The sequence below is a fragment of the Lineus longissimus genome, chromosome 4 (genome assembly GCF_910592395.1).
Source record: "Lineus longissimus chromosome 4, tnLinLong1.2, whole genome shotgun sequence".
Taxonomy (NCBI): domain Eukaryota; kingdom Metazoa; phylum Nemertea; class Pilidiophora; order Heteronemertea; family Lineidae; genus Lineus; species Lineus longissimus.
Window position 1 is genome coordinate 806,631 of NC_088311.1, and position 27,998 is coordinate 834,628.

The 27,998-nt window shown below is 42.9% G+C and overlaps 2 protein-coding genes across 4 annotated transcripts in view; one reads left to right on the forward strand and one right to left on the reverse strand.

Annotated features, from left to right (window-relative positions):
* Positions 1–18,140, forward strand: part of LOC135487303 (lipoxygenase homology domain-containing protein 1-like) — a 56,895-nt gene extending 38,755 nt beyond the window's left edge. For all 3 annotated transcript variants that reach the window (XM_064770921.1, XM_064770923.1, XM_064770922.1), the window contains 31 exons: positions 303–347; positions 612–772; positions 985–1,071; positions 1,325–1,457; positions 1,578–1,811; positions 2,036–2,182; positions 2,433–2,686; positions 2,936–3,077; positions 3,336–3,627; positions 3,745–3,824; positions 3,947–4,339; positions 4,592–4,904; positions 5,078–5,157; positions 6,862–7,025; positions 7,223–7,448; positions 7,744–8,077; positions 8,258–8,325; positions 8,455–8,621; positions 8,816–9,026; positions 9,275–9,429; positions 9,671–9,828; positions 10,086–10,317; positions 10,590–10,812; positions 11,075–11,238; positions 11,399–11,556; positions 11,738–11,829; positions 12,037–12,200; positions 12,326–12,418; positions 12,679–12,814; positions 12,930–13,248; positions 14,975–18,140. In XM_064770921.1, the coding sequence (XP_064626991.1) occupies positions 303–347; positions 612–772; positions 985–1,071; positions 1,325–1,457; positions 1,578–1,811; positions 2,036–2,182; positions 2,433–2,686; positions 2,936–3,077; positions 3,336–3,627; positions 3,745–3,824; positions 3,947–4,339; positions 4,592–4,904; positions 5,078–5,157; positions 6,862–7,025; positions 7,223–7,448; positions 7,744–8,077; positions 8,258–8,325; positions 8,455–8,621; positions 8,816–9,026; positions 9,275–9,429; positions 9,671–9,828; positions 10,086–10,317; positions 10,590–10,812; positions 11,075–11,238; positions 11,399–11,556; positions 11,738–11,829; positions 12,037–12,200; positions 12,326–12,418; positions 12,679–12,814; positions 12,930–13,248; positions 14,975–15,056 (5,507 nt within the window). In that variant the 3' untranslated portion in view covers positions 15,057–18,140. The remainder of the gene's footprint in view (positions 1–302; positions 348–611; positions 773–984; positions 1,072–1,324; positions 1,458–1,577; positions 1,812–2,035; positions 2,183–2,432; positions 2,687–2,935; positions 3,078–3,335; positions 3,628–3,744; positions 3,825–3,946; positions 4,340–4,591; positions 4,905–5,077; positions 5,158–6,861; positions 7,026–7,222; positions 7,449–7,743; positions 8,078–8,257; positions 8,326–8,454; positions 8,622–8,815; positions 9,027–9,274; positions 9,430–9,670; positions 9,829–10,085; positions 10,318–10,589; positions 10,813–11,074; positions 11,239–11,398; positions 11,557–11,737; positions 11,830–12,036; positions 12,201–12,325; positions 12,419–12,678; positions 12,815–12,929; positions 13,249–14,974) is intronic.
* A 2,659-nt stretch (positions 18,141–20,799) lies between these two features.
* LOC135486512 (excitatory amino acid transporter 3-like) lies at positions 20,800–27,476 on the reverse strand. The gene is made up of 9 exons (XM_064769347.1): positions 27,380–27,476; positions 24,711–25,342; positions 23,780–23,822; positions 23,464–23,551; positions 23,018–23,195; positions 22,575–22,808; positions 22,112–22,306; positions 21,733–21,867; positions 20,800–21,363 (listed from the first exon to the last, which is right to left on the reverse strand). The coding sequence occupies exons 2-9, from the start codon at positions 25,307–25,309 to the stop codon at positions 21,159–21,161; spliced, it is 1,677 nt and encodes a 558-aa protein (XP_064625417.1). The 5' UTR covers positions 25,310–25,342; positions 27,380–27,476; the 3' UTR covers positions 20,800–21,158.
* Positions 27,477–27,998: the final 522 nt, after the last annotated feature.

Consider the following 27,998-nt stretch of genomic DNA (forward strand, 5'->3'; position numbering starts at 1 on the left):
CTTACACGTGATGAATGAATACCATGAACAAACTCTCATATATCTGAATCCTGAATCACACCTGTATGAACAACTTGATCAGCGCAGTTCTTTGTGCTGTTTCAGAAACTTAGAATTCAACAAGAGATCACAGAACAGTTGAGTCTTGGAAACCACTACCAGTTTGAAACTGTAAAATATTACAAAATCTGTCAAGTGCAAGGTTCTTGTCTCAGGCCTCAAGATGACTTCATCTAAATGGCAGTAAAAGGAACCCAAATCTTGGAGGAAATGGTAAACCCTGTTGCTGTTTCTCTTTACAGAAGAACGCCCGGTTCCTGTAACGCCCGATGCAGATCAGCCAGAGAGTAAGTCAACCCTTGATATCTTCTGTGATGGGTGGATATGACAGGATGAACTGCTTCTGAATGCAACCAGCAACCCATAGGGGTCAGGTGTGCTGTACAAAGTATTCAACTCAAGTGTGTGGCACATCGTTTCTTCTGAGACAGTTAGAAACCGTCCAGTATCAGTGACTACTCGACTGTTGATTGTATTGTTACTCTTGTCCTAAAAGGTGCTTGCCTTGTAGGCCGATCTTCCTAGTAACATCTCACTAACTTTATTTCCAGCGGGTGAATGGAAAGTCTGGGTGACCACTGGTAAGGAACCAGATGTTGGGGTCGGTGACGTCGTTCTCTATGTTTATGGTGAGAAGGACCATGTTGGTCCGATCGTTCTCGGAACTGGCAAGGAGGAGCTCTTCAAAGCTGGAAACATCGATGAATTCAAGGTAAGGAGCTCATTCAATAAGTGATTTGGGCTGGTATGATAACTATATCAGCTGGAATGAACTCAGGGCCACATTGTCTGTAAGGCATGAACAAAGCTCTATTTGATCCACTTATCTACTGGAGTACTGGTGTAGTACAGCACATCTTATCACAAGCGACTTGGCACGTCTTGTGATGTTATGTGCAATTCAGGTTTGTCTTCTCTTTGCAGATCAATCTTGGCGAAGACCTTGGCAAGCTCTACAAGATCCGTATTGGACATGATGATACAGACCCATCCGGCTGGTACTTAGAAAAGGTAAGCTCATTGGCATCGCTAGTGTTTGTATTGTGTCATGGTAGGCTTCATGTTTGAAGTGGCCACTGAATCCGGGCCAAGGTACGCTAACATTTCTACATCAAGAATGGAGTCTTTATCAAAGGAGTATCTTTGAGTATCCTCTGGTCTGGCGCTGTGAATTGTGATACTCACAACATTAAGATAAATCAGGTTGTCTGTGTGCTGATGGAAGTGTCATGAGTTTAAACCTTAACATTCTTCTTCTCTTTAGGTCAAAATGCGCGACCTGAACACCAAAGAGTTGCTCACATTCCAAGTGAACCGCTGGATGTCGAGGCATGAAGATGATCTGGACATCTGGAGGGAGCTACCTGTCACAAGACCAGGAGAAGTGCCTCTACCATGTAAGCTAGCTTCTGTTCAGGTTATTGACAAATCAGTGTAGCAACCTTTTGATTTGAGGGGGTAAACTAGTTGTTTCTTCATTGGCAGGTTTTGTTCATTCTTGTTTCCCTTCATTCTAGGCGTGGTGTACACACTCGAGGTGTACACTGGTAATGAGTTGGCTGCCGACACCGAGGCCAGCGTCTTCGTCAACCTGTACGGTGAGCGAGGGGACTGTGGCAAGAGAGTCCTATTCAAATCCAAGGATAACACCACCAAGTTCAGGGCAGGACAGTGTGATGTGTTCGAGGTGGAGGCGGTCCACCTTGGGGCCATTGAGAAGATCACGATCGGTCATGATGGAGAAGGACCCGGTATGTCTGAGATGAATCATCTCCTAAGTTAGGGTTTTAAACTCAGCCTGGCTCCATCATTAGTTTTCCCTGTTGTTTTTCCCTTCTCTGCATTTACCCCTTTAGACATTCATGCGTGTTGAGAATAATCAGATCAAAAATGTGTTAAATTCCATGCTCTGGCATAGCCCTGGTTCAGAAAACACACTTTCTGCCCATCTCATTGTGCATGTGTGTCATTGTAGGTGCTGGTTGGTTCCTTGAGAAGATCGTCGTCACAGAATCTTCGGACGATCAGGACACGGAGACCAAGTACTACTTCCCCTGTCATCGATGGTTGGATGAAGGGCAGGATGACGGCCTCATAGTGCGAGACATCCAGGTTGTAACTGGTAGGTTGTCCTGAGTGAGAGTTATTTCATGTGTTGTCTCAAAGATTCCATCATGTTGTCACGGTGGTATCAATGATTGAAGACTTTCAAGGCTTGTTCTGGGTGCATTATCATCTGAAACGTTGATGTATGGTTTGATAAATGTGTCGTCAAATTTGACCTCTTTTGCCCAACAAAAGTGACATGCTAAAACATACCAGCAGCTATCTGAAGACCGACTTCATTCTTTCACTGCTCTGTCTCTTTATAGTTGGTGAATACAGCGTTATTGTGAAAACAAATGAAAGCAGCGCTGCACCAAATGGAGGGACGGCGCGCTTGTCAGTCTACGGCACCAAGGGCAACACCAGTGATGATATCATCCTGTCGTCTGGTGAAAGTACAGTATTCACACCTGGTAACCTTGACACATTTGAGGCGACCATTGGTGACCTTGGTGAGTTCTACAAGGTCAGGATCTGCAAGGATGATAACGACGCTTGGGAGTCGTGGCAGATTGATGAGGTAAGGCAGACGTCTTTTAGCTACCAACCTTTCATCAGAATTTCACTATGCTTGGGTTGCTGATGGACAGAAGAACAAAGTGCCCTTTTGCCATCATCTACTGTTTAGAGTTAGATACTCATCTAAACAACAGTTTGACTGATGTGTGTTTCCAGTAACTTGCTTGCAGAGAGATTATCATGTTAGGCAGGAGCTCAAAATGGTCAAAGTGTCACTGTCAACCAACGCTTGTCTTTTATATTTGACCAGATCGAGCTTGAAGAGAAAGCTACCCTTGAGAAGGTGACGTTCAAAGCCCCGGAGCCGTTTACCCTGACCACTGGTCCGTTTGGTAGTCCCAACACCACCAAGGAGGTCGCTGCCATCCGGGATGACCAACCTTGCCTTCCAGGTGGGTACATGAGTTGGGTTGCAGGGTTGAGGCTGTGATCTATAGATCCACGCCTAGTACCCATCAGGATCGAGGGTTGCCCCCTTCTGGTGATGATATTGATGATGGCGTAGACAATGTCTGGTGTTGTTAGGTAATGATGATTGATGAGCAAAGCCACACCAGTCAAAAAGGTTTGCCGGCTTGTTGACAAAGGAGTGGTGTGTTTGCCTGATAACAACCTTTCATGAATCAAAACTTTCCTCATCTTCATTGTAGTCTTCCAGTATCAAGTCTACGTACACACTACCGGAGAGGGTGATGCTAAACCTCTCCACCTGACCATGTTTGGAGGGAAGGGTGACACAGGTGCCCGACGTCTGCTTGATGGCCAAGCTGAAGAAGGTGAAGCAGACGCCAAGTGTGATGTTTATACTTTGGAGGCAGTCTACCTGGATGCATTGGAGAGTCTGTGTGTTGGGAAGGAGCCGGGTAAACCTCTCTTCCTCAAGGAGATCTGTGTGAGGGAATCCAAAGATGCAAAGCAAGAGTATGTCTTTGAATATAACAGGTGAGAGCAAGTTGCAGGTGTCATATACATTTACTTTCACAGGATATAAACTTTCATCGAACCTAAGCATGCTTAGGTGAGCTATTCTATTACTAAACTGAATTGCTTGTGTTTCAGTGGCCTCGGTGAAGGACAAGATGACTTCTCAGAGACGACCATTACGCTCAAGGAAATCCGCCCACTTGGTGCTGCCAAATGTAAGTTCATTTCATGATCATTTCCATGTTTTTGAAGTCATGTTTTGAATTGAGTTGCTACATGTATTGGTGTTGCTCATGATTCTACCATGTCTGTTTCATCTTTGATTTGATGTTTCCAGCTGGTGACTGGGAGATATGGACAAAGACAGGATCAGAAGATGAAGCCGGGACCACCGGGCAGCTGTTCATTGTCTTCTGTGGTGAGAATATGGAGAGCGAGCCGATTCCAGTCCCCGGGACAAAGGATAGGTCTATTCTACAAGTCGGAGGGGAGGACACGTTTAATGTCCATGTGAAGGAAGACATCGGGGAACTCTTCAAAGTCCGACTTGGTTTTGATGATGTGTCAGATTCAGCGAGCTGGTATTTGGAAACGATCCGTTTGAACCATCTCTACAACGGCGATGAGTATGAGCTGGCTTTCAATGACTGGTTCTATGGCACGGATGACAAGGACTCGTGGAGAGAGTTGGCAGTACTTCCAAAGAATAGAGAGGCTCAATCTTTAAGCAGTAAGTTACTTTACAAGGTTGTACTCTTTTACAGTCTGCAAGCCTGGTACTCCTCACCAAGATCCAAGAGCTCACACTGCCAAAGTATTCCTAACATGGATGACTGGGGGCAACCAAGGTCTGGGACCCTGGGGGTTGTCTCAGTGATCTCACTGTGACAGGATTGAAATTTACCAATGACACGACAGACTCTCTGCAATTGCTCCACTTCTAGTTGACTTCTCTGGTTATCGTTACCTCCCTTTGTTTCAGCATACACCTACCAGGTGGCAGTCTACACAGGTGGCGTGGACAAGGCCGGCACTGACGCCAATGTCTACCTGACCATCTATGGCGAACACGGTACCAGCGGGAAACGCTTCCTGCGCAAATCAAAGAACAATAATAACAAATTTGAAAATGGCAGTGTGGATGAGTTTGACCTTGAAGCAGTTGACCTTCAGGATTTGACCCATATTGTGATCGGCCATGATGGATTTGGTGCAGGGTCGGGATGGTTCTTAGATAAGGTGGTCATTAAGGAGAGTGAGGAGACCAAAAGAGAGTTTGTCTTTGACTGTAACAGGTATGTTGGAAATGTGATCTCATCTTTAGGAAATGATGATATTGTACGAGTTAACCGCTCTGTTCAGTTGTTCGGTCCAAACCTCAAACATACTTGATGTTTTGATAACACTTTCCGCCACTGAAATGGCATCTGCTGATCCGTTGTCACCACCCATTGTTATCATGTTTCAGATGGCTTGATGAGGGTGAAGATGACTTTGTGTTGGAACGCAACTTGCCACTGACAGAAATCAAGGAGCCACAGGAAGATGGTACGTGATGAAACTCATATCTCGTCTTTTCATCTCTCTTCTCCTCTTGTGATACGATAGTTTATTTTCAATAGGAATATTCCACCTGATTTGCTGCATGTCGCGTTTCCGAAAGTTTTAAAGCTTCAGTAACCACTGCTTATCTAACATTGCATACCTGTCTTGGTACCTGCTCTTAACTAGCATCAAAGCCATGAACCCAACCAATGTCTCACCATTTACCTCTGGCTGGAGCAGTGTGGTGATTCAACTTATCATACCGATTACGGGCCGCAATAGACTCACAGAATCCTTTGAGAAGTTGCGGGTAAAAGGAACTGAACAGAGTACCTTTCAACCCTCTTATCAAAGGCCGTCCAACAATGGATTCACGGGAGTCTGTGGTCTATTTCCTGCGGCCCATGAATGGTATATCGGTTTGAATCACAACCCTGTGGAGGTGGCCAATACCTTTTTTTCTGACTCATTTTTTCTCACATTTGGTTTCTTCTTCCATTCCTTTTTTAGGGGCCAAAGACTCTTAAAAACTTGCTCACTTTCACCAATAACAAATATAGCTTTTCCAATTAGACTCTAGTTTTACATTTTGATAGAAGATTACTCCTAGAAGCTGTGATATTTTCATTACAAAAGTGGGTCGAGTGCAGACCCCCAAGTTATAATTTGCCAGTAACTTTCACACTGAGATGTGTTTGCAGTATTTCTGTGTAATGGTTTCTGGTAACACTGTCAAAATTCAGAGATCTGCCACAAAACAAAACCTGGGCCGGCAGCCAGTTTGTTCCCACAGTAGAATCACAGCTAACTCTCACATTGTCTGGTTGCGTAAACCAAAGTTGTCTTCCATGGCCACATCATGTTCAGTCAAGTCTTCCCTCAGCTAGCTTAGCACAGTATCAAGTTGCAGGAGTAAGTTTGAGTGAGCTAAGCATCAAACCTAACTATATAAATGAGCACTATGACTAAAAGTGGCAAGTTCAGATCCTAGTTTGAGGCTCGCAAGTCCCTGAGAGCACATGGACCTTTGGTAAACATCAGTTGTCTTTAACTGTTAGCTTTGCTTGTTGTATTGTTGAAAGTCATTTCAATGATATGTTTATGTTGCTGTGTATGTTGAAGTTACTGCGTTCCATGTATTCATCAACAAGCTTTAGTGATTGAGTATTTTGGATCATCTAGTGTACCTTAGTATGTAGGTTGTGATGTTTGGTTGTTCCTTGGTCATTCTCAAGCAGAATATCCACAAAATATAAGCATGGTATGTTTATATGTCTTACTATCTATCAATCTTGACACTAAGATTTGAAGAGAGTGTGATTATCAGTGTATCTGAGTGAAGTAATGTGTTTGTGCTAGATACTGCTTTTCCTGATGACAGTGTGCATGATATGCATTGCCATTTGCTGGTGTTGTATTCGCTGTTCAACTCAAGAACTGTCTCCTAATGGGACCAGAGAATCATTGACAGAAATAATGGATTGCATTAGAACAGCGAACCTGATCATGAATCAGGCCAAAGCTAAATCTAGCCAGAAGATGTTGATCGGTGGTTCAAATTATCAGGCGATTTAAGTGAATGACTTCGCCAAGTTCACAGACCACATGCATGTGTCCATGCTGTGTGTTAAACCAATAATGTTTGTATGATGACCCTGATACCTTCAGCATTAGATCATCTCATTCATCTTGCCTCCTCTCCTTCAGGTAATGGCTGGAGAGTGTACATCACGACAGGTGACGATCAGGAGGCCGGCACTGATGCCGAGGCCATGATGGTCATCTACTCAGACAAGGGCAAAACCGAGGAGCTCCTACTCCAGTCTGATGACAAGGCGAAATACCGCCCAGGAAAGACAGCTGAATTCATTGTAAGATTTAAACTAATGTTTTTAGATTCATTTGATTCACAGATTTGCTTCGGTTATCTTAGCTACTTCTGTAGTCAGCGATGTAGAATAAGTTTCATGGATGTAATGTGGAACACGGCAGAATCTCTTCATCGACCTGTATTCACCATCAGGTGCTTATCAGACTGTTTTGAAAAACCTGTTTTCTCTCTCCTTAGGTACAAGTGAAGGAGTCTGTTGGCGTCCCATACAAGGTTCGTCTTGGCTTTGTTGAGGACACAGCCGACGACCGTTGGCAGATCAAGTGGGTTAACCTGTGTCACATCCAGACGGGCACTCAGTATGAGTTCAACACGGATATGTGGCTAGAGGTGGATGGAGACCATGACCGCTGGGTGGAGCTGCCTCATACAGAGGATGCAGAATATGTCAAACCATTACCAGGTCAGTTGGGGCGTCATCAAATACGAATCAGTAGTTCTTGGCAATTTTGTAGAGCTTCAATTAGAATACACTCATCTGACTGCATATGTGGTGAGCAGTGGTGCTATCAGTTCCTCTCTGGGACACTTGTGCTTGCCTGTTACTGTGGGTGATCAGTTGTCTTGTTTTCAGCTGGTCTAGTTCTTGTTTTGCTATGAGAAATTGACTAGGGTCTGATCTTGGACTTGTTATCAAAGGTAACTCACAAGTCACTCCCCAAACCTTTATGTAACCTTTCCTTTCCTTGTTCTCATAGTGTACGACTATGAAGTTGTGGTGTACACCGCTGACCGTCATAACGCTGGCACTGATGCTAATGTCTTCATGGAGATCGTTGGTGAAAGAGGTGACACAGGGAGGCGACGTCTGGCCAGGTCGCTGGTGGAGGGCGATAAATTTGAGGCTGGAAAGATTGACAGATTTGAGATCCGCAGCGTTGACTTGTCCACTCTTGAGCGTGTGTTTGTGAGCCATGATGGCAAGGGAGCTGGTGCAGGGTGGTTCCTGGACAAGGTTGTGATCAGGAAGCTGTTAGCAGGTGACCAGGGAGAGGAGGGGGAGGTGGAGGAAGTGCTCTTCCCTTGTGATAGGTGAGGAGATTGTTTACCTTGAGTAGGTGATGGTTTCGATAGTTTTATGAATGATTGACTTCATGTAGATTGAGGGTATCTCATTTGTAACTTTTCAAACCCACATAAATCTATGTCTCCTTTCTCTGGTTTAGAGGAAACTTATGACCTGAGGAAACTAAACATTTTCTGTTCTTTCAGATGGATTGATGAAGGAGAGGAAGATGGGGAGTTGATGGTGGAGCTTTTGCCTGGGATAGAGCAGAAATGTAAGTTGTTGACAAATCACATAGAGTGGAACCCCGGTAACATGACCACTCATGGGACAGAGATTGAATGGTCGCATTAATGAAGTTGAAATGTTTTCATCTGTAGTTGTATCTCCATCTCTATTGCAGCTCCCGTAGAAGGTTGGCAGCTGATCACGACCACAGGCCTCGAGGCTGAGGAGTGTGAGGCACAAGCTGTGATCATCGTCTATGGTGACCAGGGACACACTGAACCCATACCCATCGGCCCTGAGGAGGGATTCACATTCAAGGCAGGCCAGAAAGATGACTTTCCTGTGAGTACATGAGTTCATGGTTGCTTGGCTCCGTGCGTTGGTCCAGGGTCTATTCAATATCTATTGCTTCTTGATACAGAACCATTCTTGATTGAAAACACTAACATTTCAACTCGAGCTCAGCTCATACCATGATACGGTCAAAGCGATGCGCCAGGCTCTTGCATCATTATTGTGTAATATTTCTCTTTCAGATTGACTTACAAGATGTTGGTGACATCTACAAAGTTCGTGTGGGCTTTGCAGATTATGAAGATGACTATTCGTGGTTCTTAGAAGAGCTGACACTGAGTGATGGTCCCAACCAAAAGCAATACAACTTCAAACTGAATGACTTGGTCAAGGTGGACCATGAGAGTGATGGGTGGAGGGAAATGGCTCTGGAGACAGAGGAAAAGCTCCCAGGTATACACTCATACAATATCTCTGTATTCATTTTCATCCAAGAGCCTGATTGACCAGGGTATTTTAAAAGCATATTCAGGTTCTGCTTTTGTGGCACTTTGATAAAGCTTGGCTCATTCTTGTTTTTGAAATCTTGGATGAGAGCAATCCGATTGTTTTTTTCGTGTGACTCTGATGTATGATTTGTGGATGCTGCCATTGTTCTGAATAACCTCAAAATTTAAACTGTTTTCTGTTTTCTGCTTAAGTTTACAAGTACAATGTGTCAGTTTACACCGGCGATGCGAGGGCTGCTGGCACGGATGCCAATGTTTACATCCAGATCTTTGGTGAGCGTGGAGACACAGGCAGACGGAGGCTGCTCAAGGCAATAAACAACAACAACAAATTTGAGGAAGGGCAGGTCAGTTTTCTGTCTGGAATTGTTTGCAAGAGGTCAAATTGCACAAGTATACATCATTCTGACAATGTCCTGTGGTCACTTGCTATGGAAATGAGCCCTAGCATATTGCAAATTCATGTCAAACAGAGCTTTGGATTACATCTGGTTGACTGAGATGAACTTGGCTGATAAATGGCTCCACTATCTGTGGTGTGCTTGAGGATTTTATCATTAAAACTTGTTCTCCATGTTCATCTTTCAGACGGACTACTTTGAGGTTGAGGCAGTTGACATGGGTGACCTCAAGAAGGTCATTGTCGGCCATGATGGCGAGGGCATGGGTGCTGGTTGGTTCTGTGAGAAGATCATCATCAAGACAGAGGAGAACTCCACTGAAGAATACCTCTTCCCATGTCATCGGTAGGTTGGCTAGCACTGTGGGGGTTTGCTGTCTATGTTGTGTCCACCTCAAGAACTTTTAGGCGCATTCGGAAAGAGTAGAAGAATCTCCCCATTGGCTGCTTCCTTCTGAAGTCTGGGGCTGGCCTTGTCCACAAACAATACTTGGTCAGAGTAACAACTTGCAGCATCATGATTTCTGGCATCAAAACAGCAACATTCTGCATCTGTTCCTAGGCTAAGAGATTGTTGTATTGGCATTACCTTTGTCATTGCAGCTGGCTTGATGAGGGTGAGGACGATGGTCTCATCGAGCGCGAACTCCTGGTTGGAGCCGAGGAGGGTCACGATTGGAAGATCACGACGACCACCGGCAAGGACAAGGAAGAGGGTGCCGCATCGACGGCCAAGATCGTGGTGACCATATATGGTGATAAAGGCCACTCGGTGCCCGTCCCGCTCACTGAGGAGGAACATACATTTGAGGAGGGCAAGGAGGAGGATTTTGAAGTAAGGCAGCATTCAAAATTCCTCAGGTTTCTTTGGATATGATAGATTTTCACCTTGTACGTTTATGTATTCCAGTTAGGCCCTATATGACTTCAAACAGGACACCCATAGAAACATTTTAGGTGTTCACTCTCAGCAGTAATGTGTATGACTGTACCTTGTACATGCCTGGTTACTCTGACTTTGGCCAGACAATTTGGGGTTGCAAACCTTTTAATGAAGTCCATGATTTACCTCAAAGAAGTCTCTCTATGTGTTGTTATTGTTTCCAGGTGAAAGTAGAAGAAGAGATTGGTGAGGTTTATAAAGTGAGGGTGGGCTTCGAGGAGCAAGATGGTGACAAGTCTTGGTATCTTGATACTCTCAAACTAGAGAATGTCAGCCTGGGTAAAGTGTACGAGTTTGACCTGAGTGGCTGGATCCGACAGGACGAGCGAGAGGATAACTGGCGGGAGATGGCCGTCATTCAGGAGGATAGGAATGACATGCATAAAGGTAGGTTTACACTTGTCACTGGATACCTCAGATAGGTGGCGTGACAGTGAGGGATCATTGGTGTTGGCAGAAAGGGAGAAGACAAGCTGTAGCATGTATGGTATTTAGAGATATTTCAGCCAGCATGTGCTGGTGGGGTTGCAAACTGAAAGAGCAGGGCACTTTACAAAAGGCTATTTTTAACATAATGAGACAACACAATGACTTTTGTCTCTAACGATTTAGTAACTCTTTCAATTATGATTATTTCTTCCTCTTCCAGTGTATGACTACATGGTCACGATCCACACTTCTGACATCCGCAATGCCGGCACCAACGCCAACGTCTTCATCGAAGTGTTTGGAGAGCGTGGAGACAGTGGCAGACGCCGACTTCTCACACGAGCAGATCGGGAGGAAACACATGACAAGTTTGAATCTGGAGCGGTAAGTCTTACCATGGGTCCTCGAGTTGATTGCCACTGTGTGCTCAATATGAACTTGTGCAGTTGATCAACAGTGCGGGTGTGATGATGTTAGACCAATAGATCTTGTATGTGTGTCAGTCCTTCTGTGTCAATATCTCCATGTTATTCTCTGTTTCCAGGTTGACACGTTCAAGCTCGAGGCTGTTGACATGGCTGACTTGACCAAGGTGCTGTTGGGGCATGATGGGAAGGGAATCGGCTCGGGGTGGCACGTAGACAAGGTGGTCGTCAGGGAAGAGAAGGAGGCTAACAAAAGATACCTCTTTGATTGTGATCAGTAAGTAATGCATATCCCTTGTGCCCAAAAGATATGAAAATGGGATTAGGCTTGCCAGGATAGAAAGGAAAGGCTTATATAGTTGGCTTTTTGGCAAACGGTAGTCTTCAGTCTGAGGTTTTGTCACTTCTGCATGTCTGCCAAGTATCAGGCCACAGACAGTCATCTTTCTTCCTTTCAGGTGGATTGAGGAGAGTGACGACCATCCTGAACCTGAGATTGAGCTGCCGTTGACCAAGATCATTGAGACGGAGGAGGATGACAAGGATGAGAGTAAGTACACAAGATGGCTGCTGTTGTCTTGGTGATGAATGAGACCCCACTATAATCATACTGATCTGGATGTAAACAGTAAAGTTGTGCTACTGGAGAAATCTTCTTAGTGTTGAACAGTCTACTAAAACATTGGCTCTTTCTCGCGGAGCTCCTCCGCCTTGTATAAGGAATAAGTTTTGCAATTGTACTCCATATTTCTTTTAGGAGGAGACTGGAAGATCGACATCGTGACGAGTGACATTGAGAACAGTGGTACAGACGCTCAGGTCTCCTTGACCGTGTTTGGCGAGCGAGGTGCCACTGATCCCATCCCCCTTGGTGCACCTAAGAATGGCCTGTTTGAATCGGGCATGCGCAATGAGTTTGATGTAAGTAAAGTAGAAATCTCATTAGTCTATGTTTTCACCAGTGGTTTTTGTAACCAATTTTCTATTTGATCAGTTGATATAAGTGCTCATTTACCAAATCATAAGTTTCTGTTATTCGTTCATAGATCTTTATTGATCCGAGGAAAGTTGGCAAGATTACGAAGATTCGTATCGAGACGGACAGTGAGGGTGAGGCACCGGGATGGCATTTGGAAAAGGTGAGATGATTTACAATTGTAAAGGTTGAGGCCCATCTCATGTACATGTACAGTAGTGGATGTGTTCGTCTTCTGGTTCAGGAATCAGTCATTGCATGATGGCAATGGAATTCTTTTGCCTAAACCAAGGTATCTACCAGCCATTGGATTTAGATTTATCTACCTAAACTGTTTTCCTCTCTTCATGGGCAATGGCTGAAGTGGTAATGACCAGAGCTGGTATCACAATTCTCTGATAATCTCTATGTTGTTTGTTTCAGATTGTGATGGAGAACAAACTGGATGCTGAGAAGCATCTTGAGTTTGAGGTGAATCGATGGCTCGATCCAACTGAAGAGGATGGTGATGTAGTGCGGGAGTTTGCTGCTCAGTGGCCTGATGAAGAACCAGCAACTGGTATGTAACTTTACCCTCGCGTTGGCTGTGACTTCCAAGAGACCCTGCAATTGTAAACTTGTTTTGATCAAAGCATGCCTTTTCTCAAAGTAACTCTTGCTGTCTTTATTTCAAGCACGAACGTATAACGTCAAGGTGCACACAGCTGACAAGATGAGTGCAGGCACGGATGCACATGTCTACATCCAACTCTTTGGGAAAGATGGCGACTCTGGCAAGCGATTCCTGCGCAAGAATGTGGACGATAGCAACAAGTTTGAATCTGGCCACATTGACGAGTTCAATGTTGAAGCTGTTGGTGTTGGTGAGCTGGAGAAGTTGATGATTGGCCATGATGGCGAGGGCGCCGGTGCAGGCTGGTATCTCGATAAGATCATCATCGCTGAGGAGGAAGGAGCAGCAGATGATGATGTTTATGTCTTCCCTTGTGATAAGTAAGTTGCCTCTTTCATGTCTTTCACCAGAGTTGAATGTCAGCCACAGCACAGTGCTGGCCTGATGTGTATTGTCAAGTGCATTCACTCCAAGCTGGGCCAGACTGTGGAGGACACAGGACTTTTCCCATTCATGAGTCGTTTATATAAACCCAATTTTCACAACAATGTCACCTCCTGCCCCTTCAGACCAGCCAGGATCAAAATGGATAAATTGTTTGGGAAAAGGCAGGATGTTTGCATTTCAACCCTTTAAAGTTGAATCCACATGGTGTATAATATCTAAAAAGAACAAGCTGTTGGTGCTTATTGATACAAGTGGATGTCCAAGACTTGAAAATATTGACTTACGGGCGGGTAACTCAATTAGAGTGTACTATGTTTAGACAACCTTTGAATATTTATTGACTAGACAAAGAGTGTTTCTGCAAACCGAATTGTGTCACCACAATGTTTAATGATTAAGAATTCCCCTAAAGATTATGACATGTGTCATTACAGTTAACATTCAATGCTAAGGTCTTTGGTAATGGTCTCTGTGTATGAGTATAAATGGCTGAGTCTTCTGGTATCGTGTCTCTTGAGGTTAACTTCCATTACCTGTAATTTATAATCTTTGAATGGTACCGATAACTTCAAAACAGGTTTTGCTGCATTCTCTCCTGTCTTTTCACTCTTGATACTAACATACAAGAGAACAATCAGTCTAATAGTCGGTAGCTTGGTCAATTCAACCATTTTTTGTTCTTGCTTGTGCGAGCTATTGAATATAATCTTTATCTGGGTTCTTCACAGTCCTGACGCTACAATAGTGTTCTTACCATCTTGTGTGAGGGTCTTCAAATTGGTTTAATTTGATTGAAATCCTAATCAGACTGTCCAGTTTATCAGGTCATCCTGCCATGTCAAGTCACCCAACTATGACAAATGTATTGCTAATTTCTAAGACACCGTTTGACTGCCCCGAGTTTTGTTGGAGCTCTGAAAGTGTTCCACATGGCTACTTCTAAGGGCAATGTCAATGATTCATTATATTGGTGTATTGAAATCAAGCACAAATAGTTGATGATGCCCTGGTCTCTGCATTGAAAGGATGAATGTACTCTGGTTGGTCAAACCTTTGTTAAACTTCAATTACCCACATGTGAACTTTGGTATATTCCTGGGTGGAAGACGACTGATGTATTTGGTGGGCCGTGACGAACTCTGATGGCTGAAAGGTGTTAAAGACGAGCTGAAACACTTCATGCGATCATCAGTCTATATCGATATCATAATAAGTAGTTATGTGGATTTTTGTGTAGAATTGCATTTGTATCCAAGATTCTTAGAAAGCTCTGAAAGAAGTGTTGAACTATTCAAAATCTTTTATTGTCTTGATGTCTCCGATATATTGCTAACGACCTCAGCTGGCCGAGGCCCAGATATGCCCTCAGTTAGTCATAATGAATGTTTTGCTTTGAACCTTTGAGTACTTGCCGATAATGTAGGCACCAGACGGGAATGAGGTTGGTTGTTTTGCATTTTATAAAATGAATCAATGTGCCTCCTGCTGCACCCCATGCCTTTTTAAGTAAACACTAATAAAAGAAACGAATCCTCTTCAAGTTTAGTCTCATTACTTTCATCAACAACAGATTTCAGTATTGACCTTTCATTGCTAACCTGAATACTTTATTCTTACCCTTAGAATGTTTTACTCATGATTCATTTCTTGTCTATACAGGTGGTTAGATGATGGGGAAGATGACAAGAAGATTGAGCGAGACCTCGTCCCAGAGTCCAGGCCAAAGAAGTATCAGGAATAATCAAAATCATTCAGGGTTACACCTGCTGGTGGTTGCCAATAATATCCGTGTTGGCAGTCTTCTTGAAGAAAATAAGCTTTTGCTGTGATAAGATTTGATCCAGTGTGATTTGGTCGGAAGCGTATGCGGGTATAACCACTTACACTACTTGTTAGGCTTAGAAGAGCAATATGATTAGTTAAAATAAAACAAGGTCAAATCATACCCAAGATTTGATTGGATTTCAACGGGGCTATCAAATCGATCATATTTTGGATACAGGAATTATCATGAAAGTCCAAGAGGATCTATATTTTTGCGTTTGAAAATATTGACATTCCATGGAGGTACAGTGATTAATTTCAATACAATCATCAGAATTCTTTGCATAATATTTCAAATCAATTTACCCATTCTTGCAGCCGAGGCCAATTGATAGTTAGTTAGGTTTTCCAAGACATTCCAGTCCACGTTTATATGAGTCCATTTTTCATTCAATATGCCAAGTACAGTTTTGTCTTAGTCACATATTGTCATTCATGTGGTTTTCCTGTACAGCATTCTTGTAACATGTTATAAGTGCACTTTGATTTAGCTCTTTATTCAAATATATACTGATAGATTCAACTACAACTACTTGTAGGCTTATAAAGGAGAAAAGGCCCAGTCCACTTATGCTTGTGTAAATATGAAATTATTGTTTAAAAAATTTTGTCTTGATAAAAATATATTTTTATAATCTTCGTAATATTTTGTGCCAATTGTGTAAATACAATTTAACTGAGCAGTGTGTGTCATATCATTTATTATCCATTTTTTTGCATAATTCTTTGAAAAAATTGTCCAATGTAAAGCTTTGTGTGTTTCATTTGTGTATATTGTGAGGTATTCAAAGGCCCAGACATACATGTATGTGCTACTACAGGAGATTTGCACTGTTGCATGAAATGAATAGCCTTCTTTTGTTCATTTGCACATTGCATACTCTGAGGTGTTTGTATGCTGAGTGACCTGAGTCAACAGCTTAGTTATCTATCCATAGTGATCTGAGGGATTAGTTACAAGAGCTGGAAATTAGACATGAGGGTTTAAGACACATATCACTGTAGATTTGAACAGTTTCTCTAGTACTTCTGTATGTGTTGTTTTGAATCATATATTTGGTATACCTCAGTCTTTTGATGTGATATCTGGAACAAAATGGGGTTGTTTGCGGCTGACTGTGTCATTGTAGACATGATATCATGTGGCTTTGGTACCTGCATCATCTAAGGCTGTGAAAAGTCAATAAAGTATCTATTGGCGTGACCTACTTATATATTCTAAAATGTGGGTCATTTAAACTAGATGAGATTTATTGTTAATAGAATTATGTTGGAGTTCACGGGCAGCAAAGTGGCTAATTAGTATTAAACAGTTTTCATATTGTAGTATAGTTGATTACTTTTTAACCGAGCCAAACTGTCTGTGTCCATCCGTTGATTGTGATCAGGATTTACACAGTTTATTCTTGATAAAAGGTTGTTAGTTCAATTATTTATGTTGAGAGTGATATGTTGCGACTCACTAAGATGGCCGAGCTTTGTCCTCCCTTCTAAAAATGCACTGGCAAGTTCAGACAGCTTGTGTTGGAGTGGACAATACAGGGTGTCACAACAAAGGAACTTATCATTCTGAGCAGAAATGTGAGATTGTCCCGATTTGAGTTAGATTGTTCAAAACCTAACTGTGTCAGATTGTAAAAATGTCCATTTATTCAACAACCTCATGTTTCAGTTATAAATATTTCCGTCCTTTGACCATGTTATGGGTTCTCAGTTATCAATTTGTCCGTCCTATTGTTGAATTGATCTGTTTTCAATCTGTCTAGTGCACTTGGTACCTAGGATATCAGAAATTAACAAGGATGTGAGATTAAAGATGTCCTTTGCAGGGGGGGGGGGGGTATATGATTAGACCAGATATTCAATTCTATCCTTATAACCAGTAATCAAATTTGCTGTGTTTGTGCGGGGTGAGTTTAAGCATGGGGCGATTAGCCAGGTATCTTGGGTAAGTGCAATAGTTGTTTGTTGTTATGTTTGTGGCGACTGGATACCTCATTATGTTCCGAGTCCTTGTTCGCTTGATGACTAATTGGCCAACTGTTCCCCTATTAGTGTATGAGTATCACTTGATGAGCAAGCTTCTCCAGCTGGAGTTTGAGGAAGTGAGCACATGCAGGCTCATCGTAGCAAAGACCGTAGGCTGATGACATGATGGGGTTTTCTTTGGATCTGCTGACAGTTTTGTAGCCATACTAAGCAAAGGTCATTGAGGGCCCAGCAGCTTGCCGAGTTGTTGTTTGCCAATTATATCAGTTTACTTTCCAATGAAATGTGAATTCCAACTCACATCTGGCTGCCCGCAATTTGACTAATTATCTTCTCAAATTTAAAGCAGTTCTCTTCATTTGAGAGCCGCATAAAATGATATTTTTCATCAAAATGACATTTTCGAGGTGCTACAAGACTGTCGATGGATTGTTTGTCCTGTTCTCCTGCTTTCACTTTCTTGAAAATGAATCAATCTTACAACTATTTATGTATATTTTTGTTATATTTTCCAAACTTCTGTGTCCACATTCTTGTTTGGTCAATGTTGCTACAGGTTGTCTCAAAATTGTCCTTTGTGATTGCCTGTATGTTTTACGAGTGCCATCCTGGTTGCATTGTTATCTGTTCCATTGTAATGACCTTGACTTGACCTTCAAGGTTTAACTAAAGTGACTTGAACTTGGAAGATTGCTGATGTGACCTTGACTTTTGAAAGTGTTAATTAGTTAGCTTATTGAGTGATAGTCTGCTTTTCTTTTCCGTCTCTCAGTCAGTCTGTGATTATTTGGTCCCCCAAATTTGGACATAATCTGTTTTAAAAAAATAAACAGACTTTTCTGGCTCTAATCTTAGGATTTGCAGTACAACATTTGAAGCACTGAGCAGTGCGTGTTTTCTTTCTACACCTATAAATAATGTAGATTTGTATATTTATGACTGTTGTCTGAATTTGTCACAGTTATCTTGCTGATAGTATGTTCATAATCAATAAAGATATCAAAGAACAGAAGGATGTAGTTGCTTAGTACCTTAGTAGCTAAGCCATGGCCATAACCATTGTTCGGTACGCGACAGACGCTCCAGACCTTAGATTTACAGTTCATTGATGTCGCTGGCAACGTCATTACAAAGTCCCATGTGTCAATAAGGAATCTGCTTTATACCCCAAGTTTCAAAGTGCCCACAGCTCAGGTGACCAATGAGAGGCAGCAATCATACAACTTCGCCCAATGAGGGCTGGATCAACGCTGACGTGATGATGATACCACGGGAGACTTGAAACAGTCTGTTTGTCTACTTTTCCCGCTCATACTTTTTTCCAAAGGTCAATTACCCGCACACATTACAGTGTGATCCAAAAGAAAGGTTTCTCATTACTATACAACATCCCGCTGAACTGGTAAAATATTTTTACGAAGTTCAAATATTTTGGACCTGTAGTATTGTCCGTCGGCCGGGCAGGTCTGATCACTATGGTAATGGCCCTGCGAACTGTAGGCTTACCGATAGGGGGCGTTCGTGGGCTTACCGATAGAGGGTGTTCGTGGGCTTACCGATAGAGGGCGTTCGTGGGCTTACCGATAGAGGGCGTTCGACTCATCGTATGATTATCACGAAAGCAGAAGATGTTACGAGATGACAACCATGATTTCATGCCACAGAATCATGGTAATTTAATCCCGCCTTACCGTTTGTCAACACAATGCACCCAAAGGGACAGATTATTGAGGCAGAGCCAGTGTCAGAGAACGCAAACTTCCAGTACTCGGATGCCGATTAAAAGCCATCCTTTCCAGTAAATGGTCCAACAGACGGCGCAGACACGCCGCTGTAAGGGCTGGCTGAATGACACATAACCTCATTAAAAGATTATGAAAGTTTAACTTGTAACTTAGCCGACTCTGCTGGTCGCCGGGCCTCAAGGCATCAAGAGCGTAGGCTACTATGGGACATGCGAGTGGATGCAACATTGGATGAAAGGACGTTACTTTGGGCGGACAAAATCAAATTCAAATTAGTTTATTAATCAAGAGGCCCGGAGGGCAAAGGTACACATGGTACAATAGAAATACAATGATTTTGATTGAAAGTACATAAGACATACAAAGGATACATGACAAAAGTAACAATATAAAGTCTACTACCGGGGTCAAACCTGGAGTAGATACTAGTAGGTGGGAGAGAGGAGGTCCTTATTTTATGCGATCAGAAAAGCATTTCTGTAAAAATGATGATAGCTTCTGACAAATTCCAGGGTCCTCATTTGAAAGAAGCCAGATAAACTTATTTCCTGGTGAGAGACCTGAAAAGTTGATGTTGTTCTCATTGATAACTGAGAAAAAATCGTTCCTTGAAGCATCATATTTTGGGCAGGCAGTTAGAAAGTGAACCTCGTCTTCTATTGAAGTCCCATCACAAGAACACACCCTCTCTTCAACTTTAAGTTTTTTGTATCTACCTCTTTCAATGGCTAGATCGTGACAGCTAATGCGGAAACAACAAAGGGATCTTCTTAAAGAAAAACTTGAAATTGAAGTCAGATATTTCTCACAGCAGAGTTGCGTTTTGAAGGACCTATAAGTGCGTAATTTGTTTTTAGCATTTGGATTCCGAGAATCATCCCAAATTTCTAGCTTCCACTTTCTGTAAAATTCTTCACCTAATTTATGAACAAGACTGGAGGTTGAAACACTTTCAGCATTGTTTGCATCCAGATTCAGACAACCACAAATAAATTTTATACAAGAAAACCAAGACTGTTTTCCTTTGTTGTCTAGATCCTTACTAACTTGTAAGGCACTGGTTAAAATAGACTTCGAACTAATTTCCCCATCCACTGTGTTGAGAGACAAGGATTCAAGCCTTAGCCAGAAAGAGAACATAGATTTGGCTATCATTAAATACAGTGGATGTCTGCCCAACTCGCCATACACGGCCAGATTTGTGGCATTTGTGTTAACACCCAGTACATATTTACAGAACTTCATGTGAAGGTTCTCACAGGGGAGATTTTCGAATCCCTTATCAATCTTAAATTCTCTCTCTCTTTTAACTTTTGAGGACATAGGGTTAAAACATCCCCAAATATCACTGCCATATAAAAGTATTGGCTGTATAGTGTGGTCAAATATATGGAGTAAGGTTGAGACATTTGGAAGCTGAGAGCTAAAGATACGCCTTAATTTAAAAAAAAGCTTTAAGGGCTTTGTTATGAAGATCACGCTTTGCCTCAGCAAAAACGAAAAGTAGGTTTGCCCTTGTCTTTGTAGGCTCGCGAATCAGTTACGGCAAAGTTTTTAGTACCCTCGGAGAAGATGTGACGGGTCCATAAGTCGGACATGGCCCGATATTGACCATCTTTGTTTGGCGACCTTTGTAGAGAGAGGTCCCTTGCACATCTCGTTTCGTGCCTTGTTGCTTATGAGGATCTTCGGCCAGCAGTGATCTGCGATGGAACGTAGGTGCCTTAATAAACCTATAGAGTGTTTTCACGGTCAGCCATGTTGGAGGGCAGAACAATGATTTGTCATGTCTGACATAACTGAATCAAATGCTGTCATGGTCTTTTGGGCCTGCTTACTTTTGTCTGTCCCTCCAACATGGCCGGTGATGACGTCACGTGTAACCACTCTGTTGTTGTTGAAGGAGCTACTGGTAGTCTAAGTCTCTTTTTTATTGTATACAGTTTATTTACATCTTTATTACATCGCAGACATCTACACATGATGGGACCGCAGAAACACCCAGCTATAGTAAAAGGAGGACTACAAGACTTGATACATGTGTTTGTGACGACCGATGCTTCAAACTGAACAGAAGTTGATCTCAGTCGGATCAAAGTCGTTTCACTCCATTCCTTTGTGCGTTATCCCATTTGAACAACAGTGTCTGTTTGTTATGAGAACTTGCATTGAATTGTGCCATCGGCTGCCTATATATATATATATACACTGTACAATGCACATATAATTGTCTCGGATGATCAGTCAATGACTGTACACAAAATAAATCAATCAAGATTACCAATTTATAAGTTTGTGGTGTTAGTCGCATTAGATCCATGATAGTCGTGCCCTTCACTCGGATAACCATTTTTATCTATCGAGTCAAACCCATCCCCGCCCTCGGCATCCTCCGCATCCAGTTTCCGCAACGTCGCCTGTGAATACTTGTCGATGATGGACGCTCCAATCGCATCGCCGAGAACATTGATAGTGGTGCGACAGCGGTCCCTAAAAAGACAGGAAGCGATTGTTCAAAGTGTCACAACATGAGATCGTGATGTTGTACGGGGGGGGGGGGGTAGGCCTACATGTGGCGCCAGGAATCAAGCAAGGTCATGGACGTAGATATGTACGTCTGTTTGCGTTTCAGTCACAAACCATCGGGTAAACGAAGGCCCGCTGAAACTGTCATAATGACGACGAAACACGCCACCTCCTTTTCCATACATGATCCCCTCAGTTGGCCTATATTCTTTACAGTTCAATAATAGAGGTTCTTCACGTGACGTCACGACGTGACGTTTTGACGGCCACCCGCCAAGTCGTGACCACGTGTGACGGCCAACGTCAGTGAAGATCCTCTATATTGATACTTACAGGAACCAATCAACGGCAAGAATGAGTGTGATATCTTCTGTTGGTAAGCCGACTGCTGTTAATACGATCACCATGGTCACAAGACCAGCTTGTGGCACACCGGCTGCTCCAATCGAGGCTGCCGTCGATGTGATACTGAAATGGGATGACAAAGATTGGTCTTCAAAGATCCCACAACCGTCCCCCTACAGAAGAAAATATAGTCCCTCTATCTGGACAGGAAGGAAGGTGAATTTAGGTCTTCATGTGAATTGAACATTTAACTGTATGAAGTAATTTTTTTCCTGGTTCTTCCTTCATTCTTGCTTCAACCTATCTAGACCGGCCTTGACACGCCCCACCGAGCGGAGCGAGGCACATTTTAACGGCTACAACCTACCTAACAATTATAATCTGCCCAATGTTCAGCCAGATTCCATTGACCTGGGCGATAAAGATTGAGGCGACAGCTTCATAGAGGGCGGTACCATCCATGTTGATGGTTGCACCAATAGGAAGGACGAAACGGGTCACGCGGCGATCTATTTTTAGATTTTCCTCCAGGCAGCGGAACGTCACCGGAAGTGTGGCAGAGCTGAAAAGGGATAGTAGTGGGTGATTGTGTCATCGCATTCCACCATTACCGTTCTCATCACATGTGATGTTCGGTTTACAAGTGCTTGACCATTGCACATGGACCAGCGAAGTCGAAAGCGTTTGACAAGGAGAGCCAGGTGAGGTTATGATCCGATGTCTCCACCCTCCAAGCCCAGACCACTTGACGTCCGACCAACTCCTGGTTCGTCATCACACGACCGACACAATCACCGGTATATATTTCCTCCATTCTCCAATCAACTTACCTCGAGGCAGTGGCCAATGCTGTTACCAAAGCTTGCAAAATGCCTGCTACGAATTTAAAGGGATTTTTACGGACGAATATAAGGTAGAGTAATGGCAAGATGATGAATCCATGGATTGCAAGGCCGGCAAGAACCGTGGCGATATACAGGCCTAGCTGTTGTAGGGCGGTCTCTATGTTCTCCATCTCCACAATCTTTGAGGCGACAAGGAAGAGTACACCGATGGGCGAGTACCTGAAGACAGACAAGTGATGGAGCTTATAAAGAATCGAATAGAGTTGTATCGCATCAACAGACAACCTTGGCAGCCATCAAAACTTCTATGGTTCAGGGTTGGTATTCAAACAGATAATCTTATCTCTTCGAGACACCTCTCCGAGCACGGCCGGTATGCTCCAACGAGAATCGACAACGGGGCACGAATTGAATGACGAAGTACCTACCAAATCACCAGGCCAATAAGCGCCATGACCGCCTCGTTCATTGCACTAAAGAATGCCACCAGAGGGCGGCACTTCTCACCCATCCTGCTGATGATCATCCCGAAGGCGATGGAGAAGACCACGATACCCAAGACATTGGTGCCGTCTGACGTGCCCGTCACTGGTCTGTATTGCATGGCTGGAAGAAATAGGATAGTCGTCAACATGAAGCAAAAACCTACTCTGGTCTGGTGATGTCTTTAAAACGTTTTGAATGGATCACTATAGGCCTATCAATGCAGTGTGTTTGCCCAAATCGTCTGTTTGAGTGTATCTCAGAAGATGATGATGACGAGATGAAGACTGGTGATGACGAAAACGACCAATTTCCGGCTAACTTATCTCCACACATTAATGTTGTCAAATCGAGAAGAAAAAGGGTTTACATTCTTTCTATATGTACTTACGTGCGTCCGTGGCGTTAGGAGAAATTGTGACATTTGAGGCCAATGTTGGTGGAGCCAGTGTCGGTATTGGCACCTGTTCAGTTTTAGTCTAAAAGAGAGATCGTATTAATCTAACATAGGATCTAGGCAAGCAACAGTACTAGAAACGTTTAAGTATAAAATCGTGGCCAGAAATAGCTTCTTTTTTTAAAGGGAAGATTACAACAGGGAGGGTCCAAGGCCTACTGTGACCATGGCAAATCCAATGTAGATTTTTTTTCGAGGCGGGGGGGGGGGCTTCGGGACAACGAAGTGTAAAGCGTAGCGTGTCACTTACCTGTTTAAAACAAGCTAGAACAAGATTTTCTGGGAACATGTTCCTGAAAATAATTGAAGTATGTTATCAAGTAAATATGCAAAGGTATCGGGTCTGTCACATGAACATTTCTGCGAGAGTCTGAAGAGCGCTACTGAGACTATATAACAAACATCAAACTGCATGCATTTTCGCGCAGATAAATACATGTGAAAGTGCTTGATTCTCACTTGGAAAAAAAACTACACTTTGGGTTGATATCTCTAAAATACTAGCGATTGGTTTGATACAAGTCTAATACATTGTAAGTAAAAATGTGTCAGGATTAATGAGGGTCATTCTCCTAACCTTTCGATCATTTTACTATTTTGCTTTGGACCATGGGTTTCCAGCGAATTAAACGATCATTTGAACTTTCCGCTCAATGAGGTGCAAAAGGGTTTAGGCGAGATAACTTTCTGTAATATCATGTGATCGGACAAAAAGGGCGCCTATGTGCCTGCAGGGCCTGGAGTTGGGCCTCAATGCGTTGAAACTTTAATACAGTCTCAGCCCTGGTACTATATAGCGAGTCGTGCCAGGATTGAAGACTTTCAAAGTAAAGTTTTTGCAAGTGCGGTAACAATTTGTGAAAAGCGGTTGTTTTAACTCGCCAAAACATTATTTCGCTCAGTAACACTGAATTTACTTTAAGAGAAATTGTTGGCAAAAGTTTACTCTTCGGATTGTTGAAAATGTGAAAGAATTATGTAATGAATTATTGACTTTGGGTAAGAAAATCTTGCAAGTAAAGAATGAGTACCAGCCAGGACAGAAAACCCCTGCTTTGTTTGTCAACATGGATCACTTTAAGGGGACAAAATGCAAAGAGAGACCCAATTAGGCAATTTACATGTATCAGGTCGGTGACAAGAAGAAATAATTTGGGAGATTTTTCCTCAAGGTTCCTTACCTGACAAGATCCATGAGAGCATCAGCTGGATTGACGATCTTTGAGCTGCCAACGCGGTCAATAGTTCCTCCTTTCTGCTCACCAGGTTTAATCAACACCACGAGTACGATGCCCAGGATCACAGCTGAGACGGTTGTTGTGAGGTAATATAAGACAGCCTTAGCGCCCATGCTGCCAGACGCTCGGGTATCCAGAGCTGCCAAACCAGAGATCAAACTCGAGATAATCAGCGGAAGAATCAACATCTTGAGCATCCGAAGCAGAAGATCGCCGGGGAACTTGAGGTAGATGATATCCCTGTCAGTGAGGCGGGGCTCTACGTATCTCAGGCCAACACCCAGTCCGATCCCAGCCACCATGGACACCAGCATCAATATCAGCAACAAATTGTTCTTCAGCCATTTCTTACAGCATCGTCCGCTACACTCGCACTTCTTGCAACCGTCCCCGCATCCTTCACCCCGAGCCATGATGTGCGTCTCTTTGGTAGGCCTCCGTGTTCCGTTCTGGACGGCCCCGTTGTCACTCTCCAACTGAACTCGAAAATCCTGCATAAGAGAACTCTTAGCGACACATTTGTCTTCACTGTATGCAGGCATTGTTGACAAAGTCTTCAAACCACCAATAGACCCCTTGGAAAGACAAAGACATCGTATATAAAGGATTCTCAAATATTTATCTTTTTGTTACTCTGCTGTAAGTTTGCCAAGATCGCAGTCAGACTTCCAAATAAGCTCAGGGCCTATATCCTTATGTTGGTTGTTTGGTTGATCTCAGATATAGAACAGTGAACAGTTGAAGCGTATTTCCTACGACAAGTACAATGCCCTATGTTCAGCAAGCCTATCTGCGCCAGACTTATGAATAGGAAATGAGACGACCGAGAAAATGTAAAAAGGAGGTTGAAACGTTGGTGTGCGGAATCCCCTTCATCATGCATCCGCTACGCAGATTGATCGGGGTAACATTTCGTTCTCTAAAACTCCTGCCAGTTAGTGTTATATCAGCTCTAGTTCTGGGCATTATCCATCTGGTACTGCACGATCGATGATCAGTATCTTCCCAACCAAGGTTTTTGCATACTTTGATTTATAAGGGAGTGTAAAATCATGAGAGTCCGGGTGGATGATCAGCGGTAACCCGTGTTTATGTGATGCTGGGCTCCGTGAACGAACTCCTCAACAAACAGGTATATACGTGAGAATGCCGCGAAGAAAAACTTGCAACTGCAGTTTAAAGGACCAAACAAGTCTCATGTTATGCTAGTGCCGCATTAGGCCCAGAAGCAAATTGACAAGGCAATGACTAATTCCTACCGTCACGATCTCCTTATACAGACATTTGTTACCTTAATACAGACATTTGGAACCTTAATAGAAGTTAGCAAGGTTTATATGGAAGAACCAAATTCACAGTGACGTTTCATTCATCAGTCGAAAATTTGTCGACGATCTGATGCAGGGAGTTGTTAAAGATCTGTATCACACCTCCCTGATCTGTTATAGGAACCTTTCACTTACCCTACCCATTTAGGAGAAGTATAGTCCATGTAAAGGTCACATATACACTGCAAGGGGTTTAAATACATCATTACTTAAATTAGGCGAATAATTTCTTCACACAATGAATATGAAGGAGTTTAATGTTTTGTGACTTAAGGTAGACTAAGCAGGGGCGGGGAGGTGGAACATTTTAACCTGCCAGAATGGTTTCGACATATATATACTGTAAGACGGGAGAGACACCTATGGACGACTTTGTTTAACTTTATCTTGCCTACCTAGCTGAATAGACAGCTAGAGAAATCAATGAGGGAATACAGAGGAAACCAGTCAATGTGTCTTTCAACGTTACAGCTGGCCCAAAATGTGGACAAATAATCAGAAACGGAAACCCTCAAAAACGTTATATGAAAATCCCAAAATCCGTTGACGGACAGATTCGAATGTAACAAGTAGGAATGAGCCAACAAGTAATTTGTCAAGATCATTCGTATTCATGAAAAAACACACATTTCAGTAAATGTAGCATAGGCCCTTTTACTTTCCTGATTTCACATTCATTTTACGCCTGTTTATCTCATCGTGATGTTTGTGATCTGCATCAGCGCGCATAAATGAATGAACGGGACATTGTCACCATGTGTTGAAAAGAATTGTTCTGGTTGGGTGAATTATCAAGCTTGATGAAAGACCTCGACTCACATCAGACGTATTGTATGGTCCATATTATATAGGGCCTGCAATACATCTGTCGTGGATGTTTTTGGGACATGAATATCTGAATTTGGGGAGGACAGAAAAGATAATCCACACTGGTACAGTGCACGGTGATAAGGTGAATAGAGCCATATTAACATCAATCTTATTTAATGAATTCTGATCTTCAGGCCGATGTAACAGTAACAAATGCCCCCCTGGAAAAAGTGTCCGGCCCTATTGTATTCTGCAATATGATTCTATAGAGAGGCTGACCGTCAATAGCTCAGAGATTGAAGCGCATAATAGAATCCTTTGTTTCCCGGGCATTCTATCCTAGGATATTTTAAACTTCTACACCGGCTCCACCATCTTTAACTGACTCCCTCCCCCACACACCTGCCCGCACGCACCCTCACACACACACACACGCATGATTTTATGCGAATTTCTCCAAAGTTCGACCCTAACCTGAACGATATCCAAGTGACCCCCAGCGCCAAAACCAGGGTTACCTTCCTCGCTAAAGCTCCTCTCCCTCCTTAGTATGTTGCAGCTAAAAATGTAACTTCAAAAACCGTATTTTCTTTGAACTTTTGTAATCTATATACGTGTATGTTTGATTTAGTCCACGAGCATAATACGTCGATAGCCGGTGTGATATTCGGAATTGTACACGACGATAGGTGTACATCATAGCATTTTCGCTAGATTGTTTACAGATGTTACAATATAATAGTTTGCATATAATGGAAATAGAAATCGAAAAGAAATGCACTTTTTTTTCGACTTCAACGTTATACCACGGACTTCAATGTTATCGATCAATCCGAAGACAATTGAGCACTGTTGTTGAAGATGCATCACTAAGTTAGAAGTTAGATCAATCAAAAAGTGTCCTGATTGGTGCGCCCTTTCCAACCTGACTTTGCCGGATGATTTCTCTCATGAGAAGAACTTCCAGCTCGCGTTCATCCACCGATTTGTCCTCCTCCGTTAACTCAATGACGTCATCATTTCTGAATAATGCTTTTCGATGTTCTGTAGCAGACGCACTTTCATGAATGCGGGTGCTTTCCAAGTTGTCTGC

Bases quoted from the DNA above. Each gene is read 5' to 3' on its own strand.
- LOC135486512 (XM_064769347.1), bottom strand. From the start codon at position 25,309: ATGCCTGCATACAGTGAAGACAAATGTGTCGCTAAGAGTTCTCTTATG. The intron at 23,823-24,710 runs GTAAGGAACCTT...AATTATTTTCAG, and splicing joins GCTCTCATGGATCTTGTCAG to GAACATGTTCCCAGAAAATC. The intron at 23,196-23,463 runs GTAAGTACATAT...TATTTCTTCCAG, and splicing joins TCCTAACGCCACGGACGCAC to CCATGCAATACAGACCAGTG.